This window comes from Planococcus citri, chromosome 4 (assembly GCF_950023065.1).
Source record: "Planococcus citri chromosome 4, ihPlaCitr1.1, whole genome shotgun sequence".
Taxonomy (NCBI): Eukaryota; Metazoa; Arthropoda; class Insecta; order Hemiptera; family Pseudococcidae; genus Planococcus; species Planococcus citri.
In genome coordinates this window covers 56,960,853-56,982,731 of record NC_088680.1, presented here as the reverse complement: position 1 = coordinate 56,982,731, position 21,879 = coordinate 56,960,853, and the positions used below count along the sequence as shown (strand labels likewise).

The following is a 21,879-nucleotide window of genomic DNA, read 5'->3' as shown; positions in this document are numbered from 1 at the left end:
TTACTGTATTTATTTTCAGGAAATCAGAATTTTATAACCTGAAATTTTGCCATCATTTATTTATTTTCATAGGATCCTTGATTTAAAAAAAAAAAAAAAATCGATCAATTATGATTAAAAAGGTAACTATAGCGTACTTATACACTTAATTTCAATTTTATCACCGAAAGTACCATGAAAAAATGAAAACGCCATATTGTATTCATTGAACATTTTTTTCGTCGACGAGTGGTTTCTTACTTCGGGAAATTGGAACTTGGAAGCACCGAATAAAGGTAGGTTGGTAGGTACATAGTTTTTGTATAAGACAACTTACGCTCCCGTTCTATCATAAGAATCTGCAGAAATATTCAACTGTGCATCTGTGCGTAAGATCGCCGAACATAAAATGAAACAGATTATTATGCGAACGAACATGACTATTTTGTTAAACAAATCTGAGACCAGAAGAAGCAGACTATGATGAAAAGCTACACTGCTCATGGTTCTTATATATCATAATAACTCAATGTTACTCGTACTTTAAAATCCCCCGTCGACAAATCGTGAAAATGTATTAAATTTTGAAAAATCACGCGTAAACAAAATTCAGCTCATGCTTGTACATACGTACGTACGTAGGTTGGCATAGCTACTATTTATTTTGTACTACATATACCTATAAGACTAGTACATACCTTACCTACTACCTAGTATACACTCTACACTTAACCATACATATGGCGTAGGTATTATTATACGTACCTACGTACCTACGTACCTACCTACCTACCTACCTGTACCTACCTACCCATCGTATTATTTCTTCGTTTTTTTTGCATTTGACGATCTGTGCGAACGATTGAATATTTACCTACAGGTAAATGTGAACAGGTACGAATAATACGTAGTGCTGCTCTAAAATGAATCATCAACCTGCGTTAATTCCATGAGTAATTTTTCATGTTTTTGCCTATGCGATGGTGCATATTCCTGATGAAAAAACATTCCAGAAATGGGAGGAAGAAACTATGAAACAGATTGATTTTCACATTTTCTGTTTGAATCTTATTTAATGATTAGTTGCAGTAAATCATTGCAAAGAAAATCGAATTTTACCGAATAAATCATGAAGAATTAAAGATTTTAGTCATGTTTTCTCAATTGCATAGGAGAGCTTGGAGGCGGGTTTGCGAAACTGGGTACAGAGGAAGGCTTGATTTCCAAAACACATGTTAACCGAATCTCAAAAATATTTTCATACCAATCTATACAGTACTTAAAGATCCTATACCTACCTACATACGAGTAGTAAAATTGTAAGAAAAAGGTTATCGAAAAATTTCAAAGTTGTACTGTACATACAATAGGGCGGGTTGAAAAAAAATGTAGATCTCAGAATTTTCTGAAATTCACATATGTGGTTCCTTTTGAGTTGAAACCACCCCAAAAAAATTTTTAGCCCCCCGTGGCACCATGGGGCTGAGCCACGTGGCCTCAAAGTGGGGCCATTTTAGCTAAAAATTCACTTTTTTCAGGTTTAAAGCTCCAAAATCGATTTTTAAATTTACGGCTAGCACTCAATTTGTAGAGTATGAGATGCTGAATCTCCCGGTGGAGTTCATTTTTTTTTTCGGTGGTCGCTTACGTCGGCATAAATTCGTTGAAAGTATGAAAATTGCTGATTTTAAGGTGTCAGGAAAACGTTTCCGCGAATTTATGCCCAAATGGTGTTTTGTAGGGGGACATATCGATGTAGTAGGTTGTATATGTACCTAGTCGAGGGGTTAAATTTAGAATCATCAATATGTCCTCGGATCGCTGATAGGGTACATGATTCGACTTTTGTACAACATTTTAAGATTTCATCAATTTGAAAATTTCATCAGATTGCTTCTACCTACTTTTTTCAAGTTTTCAAAAAAATGTTCATTTCATTTTTTAAAAATTCAATTTTGAATGACATATGTATCTTGTAGGTAAGTACACAAAACTTTTTTTGAAAAATGTGAAAATACTTAATTCAAAAATATGAAAAAATGATAGACTATCAAAAAACGACAAAAATCGAAAATAAATTGAGAAGCATCAACGCGATGCCTAAAGTGGAATTAAAAAAGGATTTTTGTGGTCTTTGAGTTTTTTCCCCCAACTTTTTTAGGGTAATTTGTACTTTAAATTTTGAAAATAAAAACTGTGTTTTTTTTTGGCTCAATTTTGACAATTTTTATGACACTTTCTACAGTTTTGACAAATTATTATTCAATTTTGAGAATTTCCGATTAATTCTTGTTAGGTACTTTTAGAGTTCGCGAGCCGCTAGGAAAGGGCTCGCGAGCCGTTGACAGTTATGACTCGAGATAGGGATTCTTGGTGACATTTATAGCTTGAGATAGGATTTTTGGGCATAAATTTAGCATAAATTTACAAAATCACATAAATTCCTCAAATTTATGTGTACTTAGCAATTACGCTATTGGTACCCCACTAATAGGGGTGGAGACTTGACCATCTCAAGTCTCTTTATAATACCGATCTTTGCGCCGAATTCAGCAGAAACGTTTTGTCTCTTGTCTCGGTGATTCGCGGTCGTTGGTTCTTTAGCAGGACGTTGATAAAATTTATGCCATGGCCGCCATGGGAGCGCCTCATACGAGGAGACCATGGCAAAGTTCTTTTGTTTTCTCCATCTCGCTTGATAGTAAATAGCCTGCGTAAATTGGTGAGATTAATTGAGCATGTGTTCGATTAATAACAAGTGTAGGTACTTTTTTGATATCTTGGGATGTATCCGGACATCACCAAGATAGACAAAGAATTAAAGCGCACCTCTTTTAGTTAAGTTCCATCGAATGCCTTAGTTATTGGTTAGGCACCCGAAAGAGATGGAAAAACGTGTACAGTTTGTCATAAGTGGTGAGATACACTTATTTGTATTGTTCAAGTTTAATATTTTTACCTTTCACATAGATTTCGAGCAAGGTGTCGTAATCCATGAAGATTAAATTATATGTTGTTTTCTCGTGTAAATATTACCAAAAAACTACTTATTTTCGCATAATATCCTATTCTTCACAGGTGTTTAGGGTCAAACTAAATTCATTTGTTTCATACTTTCTACTAAAGTTTAGAGAATATTACGTATGTCGATGAATTTGTGTGTAAAATGTAAATATACCTTGTAAATAGAGCAGAGACTTATTTATTAGGTATTCTTTTTAAATGATGTATAGAGCAGAGTAGAAAAACTACACCCTTCTGAGCTATCTAGGTATTGGCAAATATTCCCCGCCTAAGGAATATTTCTAATTTTCACCACCACAGGTATAGCATCTTTTCCCCCCTATATCTCGTAGTCCCTCTAATCCGCCCTATATCATGGTGATTTTTTTTTTAATTCAAAATTTGAAAAGAAGAACAAAAACGGGGCCGAACGAAGAGAGGGTAAAATCTCTCGAAAATTAGCCTATTTCCAAGAAGGATAAAAACGATGTTTTCTTGTGTGATGAATAAAAAAGTTGATTTTTTTCATATTTTTGTTTCAAAATTTTAAAATTTGAATGATGATTTTTTTTAAAATTCAAATTTGAAAAAGAAAAGCAAAAGAGCCCGAGTGAAGCGAGGTCAAAAACTTTAAAAAAGTATGTTTTGTGAAGTAAAAAAATAGTTTCTTTTGTGCATGGAGGAATTAATTTTTCTGATTCAAACTTTAAATATACCTATTTCTTGAATTTGAACAATATCCAAGTTTTTTTTTTGAAAGAAGCAAAAGCTCCCAAAATTTTGACGTATTTTTTTTCAAAATTCTGTAAAAGGAGAAATTAATGTGATGGTTTGAAGTTTTTGATTAAAAATTTTTTGAAAATCAAAATTGGATTAAAAATGGGAAAAAATTAAAATTTTACCAAAATGTTGGCAAAATTTCATCAAAATAATAAAATTTGCCGATTGGTAATCAATTTTTCATCTTTTTAGAAAAATTTCACCAGCGTCGTAAAATTTGTAAATTTTAAACAAAATACCATCATTAAAAAAAAAATAACTATCAATTTTTTGACGAATTTATGGGAGGATGAGGAGGAGCGGTGAGACGTGGTCCCATACGTTCCATAGTTTCGTCTACGATAATATTGTAGTATACATGGGTAAGTATGGGTTTTATTATTTTCAAGAAATAAGAATTTTATAATCTGAAATTTTACCTATTTATTTATTTTCATAAGATCCTTGGTTAAAAAAAAAAAAAAATCGATCAATTATGATGAAAAAGGTAACTAGAGTACTTACACTTGATAATTATTTTATCACCGAAAGCGTCATGAAAAAATGAAAACGCTATAATGTAGACCAGCAGTATTAATTTCTCTCCTGCCAGAAATGATGGTTTTTTTTTAATGTAAGCTCTGTTTTTGAGATGTGCTCAACAAATTTATAAAAACGCAATTTTAATGAACATTTTTTTCTCACCAATATGTGGTTTCTTACCTACTTCGGAAAATTGAAAGCACCGAATAAATTTGGCGTAAGAATAATTAGGTAGGTAAGGTACTAAGTAGTAGGTAGGTACACAGTTTTTGTATAAGACAACTTACGCTCCCGTTCTATCATAACTATCTGAAGAAATAGTCAACTGTGCATCTGTGCGTAAGATCGCCGAACATAAAATGAAACAGATTATTATGCGAACAAACATGACTACTTATTTAGTTAAACAAATCTGAGAACAGAAGAAGCGGACTACAATATGAAGAAAAGCTATACTGCTCCTGGTTCTTATATATCATAATAACTCGCATAACTCGTGTTACTTTAAAATCCTTTGTCGACAATGAATCGTGAAAATTTATTAAGTTTGAAAAATCTGTGTAAACAAAAGACAACATGCTTGTACATCTACCTACGTAAGTAGGTTGGCATAGATTTGTAGCTACCTACTAGTATACATATATTATTTTTTATGGTTTTTTCAAATATGTGCTTCGTCAATACCGGCATACATACCTATAAGGCTAGTACCTACCTAGTACACTTACCATAATGTATGGCCTAGGTATTATACCTACCCATCGTATGATTTCTTCGTGTTTTTTCGCATTCGACGCTCTGTGCGAACAATTGAATATTTACCTAGTCGTAAACGTAAACAGGTACGAATAATTCATAGTACTGCTGTAAACTGAATCATCAATCTGCGTCAATTCCACGAATAATTTTTCACGTTTTTGCCTATGCGATGGTGCATATTCTCGATGAAAAAAACATTCCAGAAATGGAAGGAAGAAACTATGAAAAAGATTTTTTTCAATTTTTAAAATTTCTCGCAGGATTTGAAATCAGTAATCCGTAAAACAGCAATTTTCATCGATAAAAGCATTAAGTGAAAGTGAAATTGAAACTTTACTCGATCACTTATCGTTTTCTAGTATGAAAGATAATCCAGCTGTGAATTATACCAAGAACTTGGAAGAAAGAAAAAAATTGAACTTGGTTGACGAAGATGACGGGCATTTTATGATTTTTATGCGTCGAGGAATTGTTGGAGATTGGAAAGAGAAACTAGATCCTGAACTAAATATGAAAGATTTCAGAAATGGGAGGATGAGACAATGAATGGGATTAGTTTTACATTTTCTGTTTAATTTTTCTTCTAATCGGTTGCATGTACCTACTTACTGTATTGTTGGTACCTATCCAAAATAATAATAATATAAGGTAAAGTACCAGTTGTGGTTATACTTTTTTCAACATGCTCTGAGAAGCCCAAATTTCAACTTTTTTCAAATTTTTTTCATTTTGTTGTGTAGTGTGACTGTTGAACTACATAATACTTGAGAGGAAAAAAAAATCAAGAATATTTCATTTCTGAGTAGAGAATCGCAAAAACTTCCAATTATCCGCTAACCGGGCCCCCTGGCCCGGTTGCGGACAAAGACTGCTCTAAATAGTACTAGATGAAATCAAAAATTCTCAAAAATATGCAGAGCTGGTTATTTCATCTTATTACGATCCAAAAACTTCCGCAGTTATGAAAAATTACATATTTGACCCACTTTTCTCCATTATTGAAATTTTCCTTCTAAAAAATTTTAAAATCTTAATTTTTATCATTTTGAAACTTCAATGCTTTTGTACATAGACTTCATGGGTGAATTTTCATGTTGTCATGAATGCAACAAAATGATTAAATGTTACAGAAAAAGATACAAGCGTAATTTTTTTTTTTAGCCCATAGGAACGATTATCCACAACTGGGACCCCTATCCACAACTGGTACTTTACCTTATACCTAATTACCTACTCTGTTCAATAAAGTAGGTATGAAAAATTATTTCCAAGTACCTGGGTATAGGTATTTTTCTGGATTATGAATTCCGTGAAAGGTTTCAGAAATGGGAGGAACAAACTATCAGTGGAATTCACTTTACATTTTCTGACCGTAAAAAATTATCTGAAAGGTATAAATCAAAGGCTATAGGGTGGTTGCGGGTTAGATGCCCATAGTCGGGGGTTAGATGCCGGTGTGTCGCGGTTTTTCGAGCCTCACGGCCATAATTTTCATCGAAATGATTTCAAATTTGCGCGAATCGGTAGAGCAATTATTCCTCTATATTATACTAAAAGCGTAATTTTTTTTATCCAGTAGTTTTTTTGCAATTTGAAAAAAAAACAAGGTCACTTTTTGACCGGCATCTAACCCGCACCTACTGGCATCTATCCCCCCAGTGCGGGTTAGATGCCGATTTGGTGTGGGTTAGATGCCTCTACCCAAAACCTCCCCAAAAAAGGCTCTTGGAAGATTGAATTCCATGAAATCCTTTTATTTCATGCACAACAAATCAAATGAACATCAAAAATTCAAAATGGAAGTTTAATTAATCAAAAAATAAAAAAGGTGTTTTTAAGAATTGACAATATGTGTTAAAAATGAATGTAATTCCAAAAATTGACCACGCCAGTTGAAAATATTCAAACCACCATCATTTTTGGACTTTTTGCCGCAGTATTGACAAAAAAAAATTTCACCTTCCTCACTCTCATTTAATTACTATGGGGCATCTATCCCGATCACAAAAACCGGCATCTATCCCAAAATGATGGATCAGATAGCGAGGTCAATTTTCACACCAGAATCAAAACAAATTTTCGTAAATTTGCGTGAATATGTTAGTTCAAGGTATATACTTATGCGTGAGATACTTACATGCCGTTTTGGAAAACTTTTTCTGGAGCAAAAATGCGTTTCAAAAATTACGTGAAAAAAATATCACCTGTTTTACCTACATAAATTTTTTCATTTGCAAATCAAACCAGGTTAACAATAACTGTCACAGATCAAAACTTTAACACAAACTATGTTCACCTTAAGGTTTAATCTGTGCTAATCAGTTTTCAGAAAGAGTTGATAGGGAGTGATTGGTGACCACACCGGCATCTAACCCGCACCGGCATCTAACCCGCAACCACCCTAGATGGATAAGTATGGCGAATTTGCCCCCGAGAGTTTCAGGGTTGATATTTGCATGGAAGGTGGGTACCCTTGAGCACCTTCCGTCACGAAAGTTTCAGACCCCCAACCCCCACCCCCCATTTTTGAGAAACCCCCCCTTTTCTGAAATTACAATAGAAATTTTTTTCTCAGCCCCATGTGAACCGATTTTTTTAATTTTTTGGTATGTTGTGAACATCCATAAGAGGTATCCTCACAAAAATTTTCGCCCCCCTCCCACCCCATATTTTCTCCTCAAAATGGCGTTTCTTAGCTTTGTTTGCCTGTTTTAGCGATGGCTATGACTCGGCACAAAAATGCGAATAGCATTTTCAAGTGTGTTTGGACCCCTAAAAAACATATCTTTTTTTCAAAAAAAATTTTTTATTGGGTCATGGTCAAAAATTGAAAAAACTTACAGAGGGGGTAAAAATGGATTCTGGTGTAAATTATTGTTTTTGGTAAACGAGGTGTCGTTTCCATATGAATCGAACCCCCCGAACACGAATATGACGTCCAATTTTATGCTACCCTCAACCACACCCCTCCAGTGCCTCTGCCTCCACCTCAATTTTCACAATTATATTAAAAGTTTAGCTTTATAATAATATTATTGGTGCCGTTCTCATATGAATCAAACACCCCGAACACGAATATGAAGTCAAATTTTATGCTACCTTCATCCACACCCCTCCGGTGTCTCTGCCCCCACCTCAATTTATACTATTTTAAAAGTTGAGCTATTTTCATAATGTTGGTGTCGTTTTCGTATGAATCGAACCACCCGAAAACGAATATGGATTCGAATGTTATGCTACCCTCATCCACTCCTCTCCGGTGCCTCTGCCCCCACCTCAATTTTTACTGTATTAAAGGTTGAGCTATTTTCATAATATTGATGTCGTTTTCATATGAATCAAACACCCCTAACACGAATATGAAGTCCAATTTACGAGTAGGTCTACCGGCATTCTATCCCCTTCCAGGCTACAGCCAGCTCCTCGATTTTTACCATTTAAAACGCGTAAAGCTATGTTCATAATGTTGGTGTCGTTTTGGTACGAATGGAAACCTTGTTTGTTAAAGTTTGAACCTTGCGATGGTCATTCTTTTACTTCTTTTTAGTAATTTTTGTATGCCGTTGAGTTTTCAACCTTCGTGAAACATACTTTTAATAGGTAGTAATTGATTTGATTTGAAGTAATTATTGGTCGAAGGTTGATCGGAGTTAGCTAAAAAATGTATTGTTTAGGTGGGGGCAGTCCCTCGGTGGCGTAGTAGGTAGAGCCGCGGACCTCCGTTCAAGAGGTACCCGGTTCAAACCCAGCTACAGAGGCAAGCTTGTGCGTGTAATTAAAAAATCGTTCGTGCAATTATCAACATTACACGCCAAGTACCGGGGGACTACCAGTTTAGCCGAGCTAACAGATAATGCACGCCATCTGTTAGCAGAATCAAAAAGCTGAAACTGGTTCGAGCGTCTATAGAGGTCAACACTGAGGAGCTCAGGGTCTCTAAACTACCCGGCTAGCTCCAAGGTGCTTGTGTAGATGTCACTAGAAAGCAACGGGAAACTACTAGTGGAAGCTCGAAACAACGTCGATTCCCCAGAATAATCGCAGTGGCAATAGGCATTCGCCTCACCCTGTAAGGGTACCACAAAAATGCGATTTCCAATGTCCTGTAAAGGACAAGGAACCACGACGACGACGAGGTGGGGGCAGAGGCACTGTAGGGGTGTGAATGAGGGTAGCGTAAAATTGGATGTCATATTCGTGTTCGGAGGGTTCGATTCATATCGCACCTCGGGAGTAATAAGGTGACATCTCAAAAAAAATTGATTTTGATGTTTTTGCATTTTTGGGGCTTGTATGACCCCCCTCAACCAAAAATAACACTTTGAGTTGGGTATATTATCTGGATCATGTAAAAAACTCAAATGGCCTAACTCAAAATCCCAATAACATTGCAAGTTGTTTGGAGTTATAAGGTGACATCTCAAAAAACTCCACATTTTTTGAGCAAATTTTGTACATACAAAGTGTTAACAAACAGTTTTGATTGTTTTGAATGTTTGTCAGTTAGAAATAGTCACAAGGAGTGCATTTTTTATTGGTTTGTACCAAATGAAAAATATTTTTTCAATTGATCATTTTTCAGAAAAATGAATTTGCACATATAATGAAATTTCAGTTTTTTGAGAAAAACTCAAAAACTAAGCACTCTAGAAAAAAACTAACGACATTATGTCGATTGAAAATTTAATTCTCTACAACTTTGTTGTCATGAAATTTTTTTTGGACGCTTCCTTTCGCCTCCACATCAACTTTAATGAAAGCTTATAACTCAAAATGTTTTCCAAACATTGAAATATTTCCTCTTTAAGATTGTATTTTTCAAAGTGTTCTTATGCTAAATGAAGGTAGGATACCAGATCTTTAAAATGAGGTGCTATTCATTCCTCACAATTAATTATAAGTTGATAAAAATAATGAATCAAGTTTTTAAAAAAAAGAAAATCACTCTCCTGTAAAATTTCACTTTTTTGAGATGTCACCTTATTACTCCCGAGGTGCGATATGAAAACGACACCAACATTATGAAAATATCAAAACTTTTAATTTGACTTCATATTCGAGTTCGGGGTGTTTGATTCATATGAGAACGGCACCAATATCATTATAAAGTTCAACTTTTAATATAATTGAAGAGTGATATTCCAAAACTCGCTTTGTCCATTTTTATCAAAGTTGGGTTTTCAGCAGTACCTGGTAGATGAAGTATTAACTCACATTCCTACATCATCAACCTACCAAAATGAGGTGTTAAACTCACCTAAATAGCCGATTCACTAAAACTTTAAAAAAAAAAAATGTTCCAAAACGCGCTTTGTCCATATTTATTGAAATTTTTTTCAGCAGTATTTAGTGGACGAAGTGTATACCTACACTCCTACATCATAAATCCACCCAAACAAAGTGCTAAACTCGCCTAAAAGCCAATTTACCCGTTTGAAGGGAAACTGTTTTTCCTCTTTCCTGAAAAGTTGTGAAAATGGACAAAGCGAGTTTTGGAATATCACTCTTCAATTGTGAAAATTGAGGGGTGGCAGAGGCACTGGAGGGGTGTGGTTGAGGGTAGCATAAAATTGAGCGTCATATTCGTGTTCGGGGGGTTCGATTCATATGGAAATGACACCTGGTTTACCAAAAACAATAATTTACACCAGAATCCATTTTTACCCCCTCTGTTAGTTTTTTCAATTTGAAAAAAATATGTTTTTTAGGGGTCAAAAACACACTTAAAATGCTATCCGCATTTTTGTGCCGAATCATAGCCATCGCTAAAACAGGCAAACAAAGCTAAAAAAACACCATTTTGAGGAGAAAATATGGGGTGGGAGGGGGGCGAAAATTTTTGTGAGGATACCTCTTATGGATGTTCACCGCATACCAAAAATTTAAAAAATCGGTTTACACGGGTCTGAGAAAAAAATTTCTATTGTAATTTCAGAAAGGGGGGGTTTCTCAAAAACGGGGGGAGGGGTCTGGGGGTCTGAAACTTTCGTGACGGAAGGTGCTCAAGGGTACCCACCTTCCATGCAAATATCAACCCTGAAGCTCTCGGGGGCAAATTCGCCATACTTATCCACCTATAGCCTTTAGACATTTTTCTACCCATTTGTTTTATATGTACCAAAAAATCACAGTCTTGTTACGATGTGTAATTTTTTGTAATCGCGTGCGACTTGTGTACCTACTTAGAAGCACGTGTATTTTATTTAATCAAGTAGAATACCTATCATGTTGTTTATGTATTATTGTAACGAGGTTAATGAGGTTATCGTTAATGTGAAGCAAATTAAATAAATGCTTCATTTTTATTTTCGATGCATGTATGTGTATTTTTTCGTTAACATGTTATTAAAATTTTTAAAATTAAACCACCTCATGTTCGCTGTGAATTGATTTTTTTATTTTGTATTTGTTTAATGTTACTTTTTACCATTTCTCAGCTAGCACAGTGCTACTCGTATACATACTCGTATTTTATTGGAATCAAGTATCTGCGTATAAATATTTGCTGTAGAGTGTAGGTATATTGTTTTGTTGGAAAAATGGTTTGAAGATGGTGATGATCTTAAATATCATGATGACATATTTTTTCTTTCATTTTCAATATTTCCTTTCAAATTTTTGAATAACTGAAGTTGAAGTTGAAATATTGTTTATGTAGGTATAGAAATTTATGAATTGTGATGAGAAGTACGAGCCGTTGCTCGCCCAGTTACACACAAGTTGTTTTTAAATGTATTTTCTCTTGGGATTTATAATTAGCCGAGTGAGCTAGAAGTATGTACCATATCAAAGATCACAAGATTTTGAACAGTATTATTTTAACTAAATACTTGGTAAACCTTTGCAAATGAAAATGTTTTCCACGAAATTCAAAAAATTGGAACTAATCGATTGCAAATTTTAATATATTCAAATTAATTAATTTCTATTAAAATTATACCTAAACCACTTCATTTGTATACAAAATTGAAAAAACCATAAAATATGGCATGTTACTGTTTTAGTAAGGAGTTGGCGTCCTCCTTTGACCCCAAGCGCCGCGCGCGGTGCGGTGAAGAGGGGACTGATCCCAGGCACGTTCGCAAAAAACGGGTTTTTATGCAATAATCTTTTTCTGCAGTTTTAACGTAATTAAATAAGTAGATGTTTGACGAACTACTCAAGTGCTTGTGTTTACCGTGTATTCTTCAATTTGGTGTCATGGGGCAAGAAAAGTGTTTTTATGAGGATTTGGATCTTGAATCAAATGAAACCTTTCGGACGTCGGATGGAGAAAATTATTTGAAATGCAATGGGTTTTTATTTCCTCCACTTATCAAAAAATTTGCCGATAGGATTAGAAAAATGGAAGTTCGAGATGATGATATCTGGGTGTGCTCATTTCCAAAATCAGGTAAGCTTTATAAACTCGTATCTATAGTTTTTTTTTTTTTATTCTTGATTTTGCCATGTCAGATTGAAACGAATCAAGTATCTTAAGTACCTATTTTGTATAATTTGTTCAATGTAGGGACAACTTGGACCCAAGAAATGGTATGGTGCTTAGCAAATGGCAAAAAAAAAGACGAAGAAGCCGTTGAGAAACCCATTTTTGAACGATTTCCATTTTTAGAGTGAGCATATTGTGTGAAGTCATTCCCTATTGTAAAATCACCGAGCTTTTTGCACTCGGGATCAACGATTTTTTAACCTTTTTCTACGTGGGATGGATTTCAATGGGGAGATGACGAATGGTGCAAACCACAGCTCTCAAAATATTTTTACAAAAGAGATAGGGATATGCTCAAATTTTTTAAGGTAAATAGGGATAGGTATTGTGAAGTTTGAGTGGGGTTAATTCGAAAACAACACATGGTACACTTTTGGAACTTTTACCAGATTCGTGGTCTGAAAAAGAGCTTATTGAAAATATGATAGAAATCAGCTTATTGCCACCTTTTTGAGTACCAAAGATGAGCTGAAAAATTTGAAAAATTACCCAACCTACCTACTTTTCCTACTGATTAACATATTAGTTGGAGTGGCATTTTTCGTTTTTTTTTTTTTTTCAATTTAAAAAGTAGGTATGTACAGTTTTTACATTAAAAGGTCGAAATTGCGAAAATTAGCATATCTTCGTGAATCAATTTTTACCTCGTATTTTCAAAATAGTTTGTATAACTAAAAGTATCTTTTAATGTATTTACTTCCTCACATTGGATTTTGCGTAATAGGTATACCCAATAAATGATGAAAAAAGTCGTAGCAGTCTGCCGCTACGTAAGAGCCAAATTTTTGTGCCAGAAACACTGAGGACTCTTGAACTACTCGCACCCTCGCTTCGCTCCTGTGCTTTTGCTTTGCCTGTGTTTGGGGGGGGGGGGAGCCTCGTCACCCCTGCACCCCCTTGGGCTTTGCCTAACTACCTCCTGCAGGTGTTTTTTCATGTTCCGCGCTTCGCTTATGTACTTCGTCTGTCTTTGGAGGACTTTTCCCACCATGCACCCCCTTGGGCTTCGCGCAATTACCTCCTGCGGATGTCTTTTCTTCGTGTTCTGCGCTTTGCTTGAACTACTCGCACCCTCGCTTTGCTGATGTGCTTCGCCTGTATTGGGGGGACTTTATCCACCCAGCACCCCCCTCGGGCTTCTCCCAACTCTCTCTTCCTCCTGCAAAAAGTATGGTAACAAACCTGTCTTGACCTTGAAACATGTCAAATGGGGTTGGAAGGTTGAAACTGGCAAAAGGGCATTCAGGCACATCCTCCCATTGTACTGTAAAAATTTGAACCCTCCAAGTCAATTTGGAGGGGCTGTAGGCTTTCCTAAATGCGGAGAAACACATTTGGGGTTGCAAGGTTGAAACATGCAAACGGCACTTCGGATACATCCTCCCAATGTACTGCGAAAATTCGGACCCTCGAGGTCAATTTGGAGGGGGTACAGGCTGTCTGAAAAATTGAAAAACATGTAAAATATACCATAAATCCACTTTTTGACCCTGGAGAGAGGTCAAATAGGGTTGGAAGGTTGAAACCTGCAATAATCACTCATGGGGCACCCTCCCATTGTATGCTGAAAATTTGGACCTTCTAGATCAATTTTCGGGGTGAGGGGGTCAAAAACTGGGGTCAAATGTGGTTTTTCCCACCTTAATCAGAGTGGGGATGACCTAAGAAGCTGAAATTTGAATATGTTGATCACAATGAAGGTACAGACTAATGGTATGATTTTAGATCATTTTCATCTATTTGGGGTCATATTATGTCCCTCCAAAAAAATGACCTTTCTGTAAAAATGGGATTGGAAGGTTGAAACATGCAAAAGGCACTTTGGGTACATCCTCCCAATGTACTGTGAAAATTTGGACCCTCTAGGTCAATTTGGAGGGGCTGTAGGCTGTCTGAAAAATTGAAAACCCCGTATAATAGACCAAAAATCCACTTTTTGACCCTGGAGAGAGGTCAAATAGGGTTGGAAGGTTGAAACCTGCAATAATCACTCATGGGGCACCCTCCCATTGTATGCTGAAAATTTGGACCTTCTAGATCAATTTTAGGGGTGAGGGGGTCAAAAACTGTGGTTAAATGTGGGTTTTCTCACCTTAATCAGAGTGGGGATGACCTAAGAAGCTGAAATTTGAATATGTTGATCACAATCGGGGTATTGACCAATGGTATGATTTTGGACTCTTTTTATTCATTTGGGGTCATATTATGCCCCTCCAAAAATTGACCTTTCTGTAATTTTCAACTTTGACCCTTCAAACTGCGGGGGTCAATTTTAGGTTCTAGAAGAATCCTATTCTCCAAGTTTGACCTTATTTGATCAATTAGAACAGATATCAAAATTTTTCACCCCCGACCTTTTTATCCAAAGTTGGGCCTACCGCAATAGCCATCATTTTTTACAAAAATTTGGCTAAAAACATGAAAGTCTTGTGTTGGGTATACTTAGAGTCAAACTGATTTTACTAACTTTATGGAAACCTTGTGTTCGAACTGATTTTACCAACTTTCGCATTAAATGTAGAGTAAGTAATTATGTAAATTTTCGCAATTTCGACGTTTCAAGGATAAAAAAATTGTATTTTTTGGTAATCTTTGGAATTTTTTAAATCGAAAATACGAAAAAACATCACTCCAATTTTTTGATACCTATGTTAATTAGCATAAAAAGTTGTAATGCTTTGGGTGATTTTTTCAGAATTTTTGAGTATACTTAGGTATAGACGTCACGCAGAAATATCATTTTTCAAATTTTCAGCTTATTTTTGGTGCTCAAAAGGATGGCAATACTGATTTTACCATTATTTTCAAAAAGCTCTTTTTCAGACCCACGATCTGGTAAACGTTCCAAAAATACACCGTTTGTAGTTTTCAAGTTAACCTCACTCGAACTTTATAATATCCCTATTTTCCTCAAAACTCTGAGCACATATAACTCCCTTTCAAAAGCACTTTGAGAACTGTGGTTTGCGCCATTTTTTATCCCTCATTGAAGTCTCGGCGATTTGATATGAAATGACCTATACCTTTACCTATCTATGCATTAATTTTTAAACCATAAATCACGAACACAAATAAAATCGACACTTTTTTCCCGCAGGATTTCTTTTTTTTATGGCGCCAACGAACCAATGGGATCGGAAAATTCAGTTGAGGATGTTGAAAAGCTAGCTTCTCCTCGGTTCATAAAAACACATCTACCGTTTAATCTACTGCCTGAAAATTTACGGAATTTCTCAACCAACGCCAAGGTATGCTTTAATTTGCAATAAAATGACGTGTAAATAGGTATGTACCTACTTACCTAAACAATGGAATTTTTACGAACATGATTGATGTTTTTCAGATCATTCATGTTATGAGGAACCCAAGAGATGTATCAATTTCATTTTATCACCATCTCAGCAAATTATTCATAAGCTACTACGGATCTTTTCCTCATTTTGTGGAGATGTTTTTCAAAGGAATAGGTACCTACCTATATGAAGAATTCTATTTCAAAAACTGGAATCTAACGCTGTTTTATTTAGCTTTGATATCTTCTTAATGATCTACTCCTTTTATTGCTCTGTAAAGTTTCTTGATTGGGGGCCTACATAAAAATTTAACGCTCAATACAAATAGGTAAAAAATAAACGAGTAGGCTAAACCTATTTTGTATTTCTATTTTTTCAGTGCCTTATGGACCGTTTCCAGCACATTTGAAAGGATACTTAGCGCACGAGGAAAGTCCCAACATCTTGTTCCTGAAGTATGAAGAAATGAAAAAAGTGGGTAATATGCCATACCTACCTTACGCCTAACTTTTTATTCAAGAAAAAAAATCAACCCTTATAATATGGTTTTCTTTCAGGATTTAAGAACCGTTATGCATAAAACAGCAAATTTCATTGGCAAAAGCATCGGTGAAAGTGAAGTAGAAAAGTTACTCGACCACTTATCGTTTTCTAAAATGAAGCAGAATCCAGCTGTCAATTATCGGTCAGTTTTGGAAGCTCTCAAAAAATCAAGTATGGCTGATAAAAACGAAGACCAATTTATGCGTCGAGGAATTGTCGGAAATTGGAAAGAGAAACTAGATCCTGAACTATGTGTAAAATTTCAGAGATGGGAGGATGAAACAATGAATGGGATTAATTTTACATTTTCTGTTTAAATTTTTTTCTTATCGGTTGCATAATGTACTTACCTACCTATTGTATTGGAACCTATCCAAAAAAGAAAAAAATATATATTTAACGAAGTATAAAAAATTATACATTTGTATACAAGTCTACCTAGGTATTTTTCTGATGCATATATTTTTGGAAGCAGGGCTACAACGCAACGTAGCTACTTATCACAGAGAGGTAGTTACGGTACCTAACAGAGAATCTTTGCACAGATCACATTTTGGAGAAATTATCCGGGTGGAATCAGAAATTATTGTTTTTCTTGGTAACGTAGACACTGTGCCAGGAGATTAATATGTCCGCATTTGCCTAATTAAATTTGAAATACCTCCCTGCAGGCTATGCGAAAAGTTGAAGGTTGTAATTTTTCAGTTGATAAGTGCTTACCAACCTTCAAAATGTTATAGAAGTTCTATGCAGTTTATATGTATAAGTACATTATACATGTAGATGCATTAGATACAGTATAATAGACTAGATGGGTAACTTTTGGCTTGAATTCTTAAAAGTATAGGTACTCATTTATTTTATATCTGTGGTCTTAAATAAATTATTGTTTATTACCTATGTAATTGAAATCATCGAATCAGTTACCTATTTAAATGTAAATAAATGTAAATTCGGTAGGTATAATATCATCAATTTCTCGAATTCTGCATGTAAGTAATATCGAGAATAGTTGATGAACATTTTTGCGAAGAACTGGTGATTGGCAGTATTGAATCAATGTATTTCAACATGACTCAGCGCTGCCATTAACTCACATTTTATCATGAAAATTTCTGTCAGAAATGGTCGATATTATATTATTAGGGACCCTGTACATCACTTAAATCTTAATATTATTTAATGTATGTATATGTACAACTTGCATCCGTAAAGATAGGTATAAATAATTATGTGATGCGCTGAGCGATACCTACTACCTATGAGCTTTGAGTCTGAATTATGTTTCCCTAAAAAGAAATTTTTTAACTGTTCAACGTAGGCGAACAAAACTTACAATCAGATTCCGGAAATGATTGGATGTTCAACGAATAAAAAAGACCATGAAGTTGCTAGGAAACCTATAGAAAGAGAGGCTGGATCTCGAATCAAGAAAACATAAAATGAGTGAAATAAACTATAAATGAGATCAAGTTATAATCGTAACAATGACTATGATATGTATTACCTATTTTTTGCAAACGCGTGCGACTTGAAAGCACACGTATCTACAGAAGCCTTTTATCTAATCAAGGTAGGTATTTATCACCAAGATGTCGTTAATCCAAATCGAATTAAATACCCAAAGCTCTAGAGAAATGTCAAGCCTCTCTTGAAATAACCAATTCTGCATCAAGGTGGGTTAGGTAAAGTAGGTATACTTACTACCTAAAACACTTTAACTGCCGGGCTGGTTCAGCCAAAAGTTCACCTCAGGCCAGGAGGGACTGAGGCTGGATCCGTATAGCTTTCGACCTCAGGAACACGCCTAAAATATTAGTTTTGAACTTGTGACTTTGGAAGTGACCAATATCGCTGTGTGACGTAATAGCACAGGGGGCGTGAACGCAATGTAGATTGAAATTTTTTCTGCATAAATGGCTTCAATTTTAGAAAAACGAAGTTTTTTTCTTTCGAAAAAGTATTAAATTCACAATAAAAGTATAAAATTTACAATAAAAAATTCCGAACGAAAACAAAAGTATGTATACTGGCGTGCTCAACGGTTTTGTTTGTAAAGTCTTCTCGCTCACCTTTTGGTACAGAGAGGCTATTCCCTTCTAATTATTTGTAAATGAAAAAAGATCGGAAATATATTCTATTATATTCTATTCTAGTCGTATTCTATAATAAGAAAACTGATAGTTCAGGCTATGATTCCTACAAGGCTCTTGTTCACTACAAATAGGTACCTATGTACTGTAGAGGGATACGTGACTACGTGAGGTTTAAATAAAAATAAGATAATAAGATATGCACGTAGTTTAGATATACCACCTAATATTTATATGAGCTAGCCATGATAATTGTACAGTTGAATTAATAAAACAATTGCCGAAACGTATTCGAGTCGTTTTTTTGTTATTACATATGTGGCGCCTAGCTACGGGCTTGAAAGAAAATCAAGTATTCGCGTTTGTAGATATGTACGTTTAAATTTCGCGTAGTAAAGAAAAAGTTACACGTAATTATCGTTGGCATAGTACCTAAACATGTTAAAAATGCGCGATTAAGCGAAAAAAAAAAATAATAATAACTGTACGAAATCGAAAGTGTATAATTGTGACCTGCATTCGCGACAGCCAGTAACGAGTTCAAAACCAAAGCAACATGTCGAGAATTTAAACAGCAATTGACCAAAGACAACCTATCCAATGAAAAGCGAAACCGAAAAAGAAGCCAGAAAAATTTTCCGAAGATTAATGGGTGAAATTCAAACCAAATCCGTCAGAGTGTCCAAAGAAAACCTATCCAATGAAAAGCCAAACCAATAAAAAGCCAGAAAAATTCTCCGAAGATTAATGGATGAAATTCAAACCAAATTCGTCAGAGTGTCCTGGATTTACGACCTACCAAAAGAAACTATCTCGCAGTTAATCAACCAAAATTTCCCAGAAGAAGAAGTATCCGATGATGATTTATTAGAAACCCTCAGGAAGAAATTGGTATCGTTAGTGCGGTTAGAAGTAAATTTAGAATTAGCACTAAAACTACAAAATAAGTATAGTGTAGAACATAAGCCACTAGCATTGGAAGGGCTTGACGAGATAAAATTGAGGAGGTTAGAAAGAGGTAAAGAGGAGTTTAAAAAGAGTGAAGAGGAAAAGAAAAAAAAAGAAGGGGAAGAGAGAAAAATAATTGAAGAACAGAAAAGAATAGCAGAGCAGAAAAAAATTGAACAAGAAGCTGAAAAGAAACGAAAAGAAGAGGAGGAAAAACTGAAAAGAGAAAATCAAGAAAGTGAAGAAAGTGACGACAAAATGGGTGAAACGAAAATTGAGATTGCAAAGTTCTCAGGAAAAAGTGGAGAATTTGATGGGTTTATGAAAAAATTTGAAATTGTGAGCAAAGTAAGAAAATGGTTAGATGCAGAAATGGTATTGAGATTTCCGTTATACCTAGAAGGATATGCCTTTCAGTACTATATTACAGAGTGTGAAAAAGAAACAGAATTTGAGGCTATCAAGACGAAAATGGAGAACAGATTTAAAGTATCAAAATTAATCAGGGAAGACCAGTTATTTTCGAGAGAACAAGGAGAGAATGAAGAAGCCATGAAATTCTTAACGGAGATAGCAAGTGAAGGTAAAGAGTTGAAAATGGAGGACAGTGCAATCTGTAGAATCGTATTGAGAGGACTGAAGAAAGAAATAATTGAGAAGATAGGTATGTTTGATAATACGTCAATAGAGAAATTGGAAGAGAACATACGACGATACGAATATGAGAGTAAAATAATTAGCAAGAAAAAGGATGATTTGTCAGAAAAAGTGAAGCTCCTTGAGGCTGAAATTAAGAAAATGAAAGCAGCAAAGGAAGACGAAGAACTAATCAAAGAGCTAGGATTGGCTGTTCATGAAAAGAAAGTGTGTGAATGTAGGTGTAATAAGAATGATAAAGGAAATTACTCAGGTGGAAGACAAGATAACCGTAATTACCAAAGGAATAATAAATATTGCAAGATCTGTAGAAGAAATGGTCACCACACCAACGACTGTTGGTATAATGACAAAAATAAAACCCCTATTAACGAAAAAAGAAATGATAATAGGTATTGTGATAATTGTAAAAAACCAGGGCATGAAACTGACAAGTGTTGGTATAAACCAAAAAACTAGGTGAGGGGGAGTCTCGGCTCCCCGACCCCAAAAGTGTAGAAAAACCAGAGCAAATCTTTCTTGTAAAAATTTCAAACTTAAAACTACCAGTACGTATAAAAATAAACAATAAAGCTATCGAAGGAATTCTTGATACTGGGAGTAATCACACTTTGATCAAATCATCTCTGGTAAATAAAAATGCAGGTCTACAGGAATCAAATTTGGGGTTAGTAGGAGCAGGAGAAGAAACGTTAGAGGTAGAGGGAGTAACTAAAATTCAGATTAAAATAGAAGGGAAAGAGTTCGAGGTCAACGCTCAAGTCATCTCCAATTTATGTGCTGATCTTATCTTAGGAGTGGACTTTATGGGAAAATATGGGACATGTATCGATTTTAAAACTCGTACCATTTCAATAAACGGAGAATTAACATTTAATATTGACGAGAAATGGTTAAATCAAATAAATCACGAACATGTCTGTGTTGTGCAAAATCAGCACATAGTTTGCAGGGATGACGTGACCATTCCACCTAATGAAAAAATTGCACTATTGGTAAATACAACTGATGAACAGATAGGGAAAATAACACCACATCAGTACTTTGTAAACAATTCGGGAATCAAGGTTTCAAGTTCGCATAAAATGAATGACCAGACACACGTAATTTGCTTGAAAAATTATACAAACATTGCAAAGAAAATCCGAAAAAACCAAAAAATAGCAACAGTCAGCGAAACAAGCAATAAGAAAGTGAAACCTAGTGTATACAAGAGTGTGTATGATAATGAGGGAAATGAGATATGTATTTCTGACAAATTAACACCACAACAAAGACAACGAGCTGAAGAGCTAATTAAACGTTACAAACATATATTCACGACAAATCCTCTCAAGTTGAGGAAAGCAAAGGCTGATCCATACAAATTGAAGTTGAAAGATGACGAACCAGTCGTGTTAAAAAGCTATAGATTAGCACCAGTAGAAAGAAAGGCCATTAAGAAAATTATCAACGAATATATAGAAGCAGGTGTATTGAGACGAAGTACGTCAAATTATGCAACTCCTGCATTTGTGAAAAGGAAAAGTAATGGAGAATATAGACTGATTTGCAACTACAAAAAAGTGAACAAAAAATTGATAAAAGATCATAACTCTGTACCTAGGACTGATGATTTATTCATGTGTCTGGGAGGATGCCAATATTTCAACATCATGGATTGCTTTCAGGGCTTTTTTCAAATACCATTGGACCCTGAAAGCTGGCACATAACTGCTATTATAGTGGAGAACCAATTATATGAGTTCACTTGTTTGCCACAGGGACTAGCTAACTCTCCTGCGGCATTTTGCAAAGAAATGAACAGCAAAAT

The 21,879-nt window shown here is 35.1% G+C and overlaps 2 protein-coding genes across 2 annotated transcripts; both read left to right on the top strand.

Annotated features, from left to right (window-relative positions):
- The first annotated feature begins 11,661 nt into the window (after positions 1-11,661).
- LOC135843042 (luciferin sulfotransferase-like) lies at positions 11,662-16,787 on the top strand. The gene is made up of 6 exons (XM_065360776.1): positions 11,662-12,436; positions 12,554-12,656; positions 15,630-15,780; positions 15,876-15,999; positions 16,205-16,299; positions 16,383-16,787. Exons 1-6 carry the CDS (start codon positions 12,187-12,189, stop codon positions 16,683-16,685), a joined length of 1,026 nt encoding a protein of 341 aa, XP_065216848.1. The 5' UTR covers positions 11,662-12,186; the 3' UTR covers positions 16,686-16,787.
- A 2,421-nt stretch (positions 16,788-19,208) lies between these two features.
- Positions 19,209-20,525, top strand: LOC135845209 (golgin subfamily A member 6-like protein 1). Its single transcript, XM_065363675.1, has one exon. The coding sequence runs from the start codon at positions 19,209-19,211 to the stop codon at positions 20,523-20,525; it is 1,317 nt and encodes a 438-aa protein (XP_065219747.1).
- The last annotated feature ends 1,354 nt before the right edge of the window (positions 20,526-21,879 follow it).